Source organism: Trichinella spiralis, assembly GCF_000181795.1.
Source record: "Trichinella spiralis strain ISS 195 chromosome Unknown Scfld5485, whole genome shotgun sequence".
NCBI classification, from domain to species: domain Eukaryota; kingdom Metazoa; phylum Nematoda; class Enoplea; order Trichinellida; family Trichinellidae; genus Trichinella; species Trichinella spiralis.
This window is the reverse complement of record NW_003532424.1, coordinates 350-2,358: the sequence shown is the minus strand read 5'-3', so window position 1 is coordinate 2,358 and position 2,009 is coordinate 350. Positions and strand designations below refer to the sequence as shown.

Sequence of the window (2,009 nt, the reverse complement as noted above, 5' to 3'; positions counted from 1 at the left end):
TTAAACAACCATAATACATCGTATTGGATTAGGTTAAAACTGGAGCACATCCTGCATGCAACGCATGGTCCATTACATTCAATGTTGACGGTGAAAGGACAGAACCAATACGCACGCGTTTATTGATTTTTTCTATCGAGCTAGCATAAACAAATTTGCTTTCAACATTTTCTATCGTCGGATAGAGCCCAACATGCTTGCAGTAGGGCTACTCGAAATGTAGCTGTCCGGCTGAAAAGAATTTTTATCCGTCTATGTTGTACTTTCAATTGTAGTACCTTGTTCTCATTCACGTTGAGCACAGTGTTGTTCTCGTTGGCAAAAAGAATCGCCTAATCGTTTTAATTGCTCTGAATTTTAATTTAATCCAGATGATTTTTTATATGCATTACATTTATGCTTTGCAAAATGCTTTCCTTCACCAGTACATTTATTGTAAAAATAACTTTATATATTATTGAACTAATGCAGTTTATTATTTATTATTTTGTTTTTTTATTTGTCAGTACTTCAGAAAAGGTCAAAAAGTATAATATGACAATTTTATTTCGTCTGTTAGCTTATCATTGTTTTAAATATTTTCGAACAATACTTCAAATGCAATAATAAGTAATTCATGTTCACCGCAATTCAAGCATAGGACTATGTGAAATATATGGCATTAATAGTAAGTAATTGTTGTGATAGTGTTTAATTTAACCCTTTCAGACCAGCAATTTTTTCTGTGAAGCAAAATTTTTTTTAATATGCGTTTTAAACATGTTATGGTGTGTTTATGAAAATTCTAATAGGATTTATTGTTTGAATAATATTATTGCCATTTTTAGAGCTGTATCAAAATTGATACACTGGGCCTCAGAGGAGTACACGTTTCTATAACTAATTGTGCATACGCTTATTGTTCTTAGGTACGCAGGCATGCAGTAATTGGCAGGCAAATAATTATTTATGAAATTCTGTAAAGCAGTTTCTGTTGCTACTTAGGCATAGGTAAATACTGCATTTTTTGCACAGACACGTGGCTAACTTAGAACACAGTCTGCATCTTCTTCGCGTTTGAGTGATTTCTGGCCAATGGCTAGTTTGGTCCTTTGCTACTTCTCTTGAGACGTCAGTTGGTCGTCTTCCCAATCGTCTTGACGTCAGGGGTGGCGTTGGAGAAGACGCACGAGAATGGCTTCTGGAAGTTCACAAGACACAAGGACTGACTACCTTGGCAAGTGAAGCTTAGTAGGTCCAATGTGCCTGTGCATGTTCCAGGCATCTCCTTTCTGTCCCTCTTATACAGTTGCCATGCATTTGTCATGGCAGTGCTGATGATCCAAAAGAAAATGCGACGGGTCCATTTTCGACTTTTGTGTTCGATGCGGTATAGAGCAGCAAGCATGTTGTTCAGGTCTATGCCACCCATATTCATGTTGTAATTTTTTTAAATGTTTGGGATTCCAACGTTTAATTATTGACAGGTGCATGGGGCAGCAACTACCAAATTACAGCAACTACTAGACGTGTAGTGAGGACGCGATCTCAGTAATAAATATGAGCGATGGTGCAAAACTTTTAGAAATGTTATTGATTGCATCTGACAATAATTCATTAGACATCCTAAATGATTTTTCTCAGAAAAGTAATACGGGGTTGGGCAAGCGAATCTGAGTACGCTGAGGGTAGTAAACATGATGCGCAGTTTCCGTTAAAGCCCAGTGTATCAAAATTGATACAGGTATTCTAAGGAACTCTACTCAGCACCCCAAAAACTTTAGAGGCTGCAGTTAATTTTAACATCATCTTCACATCAGCATCTACTAGTAAAAAAATTATTATCCTTAAATTCTGCTCAGTTCTCAATTTATACATCAAAATGCAAATTCATGTTTTTTCGTCTCACCTACCTGCACAGTAGGGCGCATTATAAAAAATCTACTAAGATGAGAAAAAAAATGGCAATAAAATATTGTTAAGACAAATGTCAAAAATACATAAACACAAGCATGGCTAACAAAAACATT

The 2,009-nt window shown here is 35.9% G+C and overlaps 1 protein-coding gene across 1 annotated transcript; it reads right to left on the bottom strand.

Moving 5' to 3' along the window:
• Window positions 1-285: 285 nt before the first annotated feature.
• Window positions 286-1,417, bottom strand: Tsp_13775 (hypothetical protein). Its single transcript, XM_003366740.1, has 2 exons — window positions 1,213-1,417; window positions 286-350 (listed from the first exon to the last, which is right to left on the bottom strand). The coding sequence occupies exons 1-2, from the start codon at window positions 1,415-1,417 to the stop codon at window positions 286-288; spliced, it is 270 nt and encodes an 89-aa protein (XP_003366788.1).
• Between the last annotated feature and the right edge of the window lie 592 nt (window positions 1,418-2,009).

What these genes read in the sequence shown, in the direction of transcription:
- Tsp_13775 (XM_003366740.1), bottom strand. Translation starts at nt 1,417, where the DNA reads ATGAATATGGGTGGCATAGACCTGAACAACATGCTTGCTGCTCTATAC. An exon ending in ACTAAGCTTCACTTGCCAAG is followed by an intron (nt 351 to 1,212) that starts GTAGTCAGTCCT and finishes ATTAAAATTCAG; the next exon opens with AGCAATTAAAACGATTAGGC.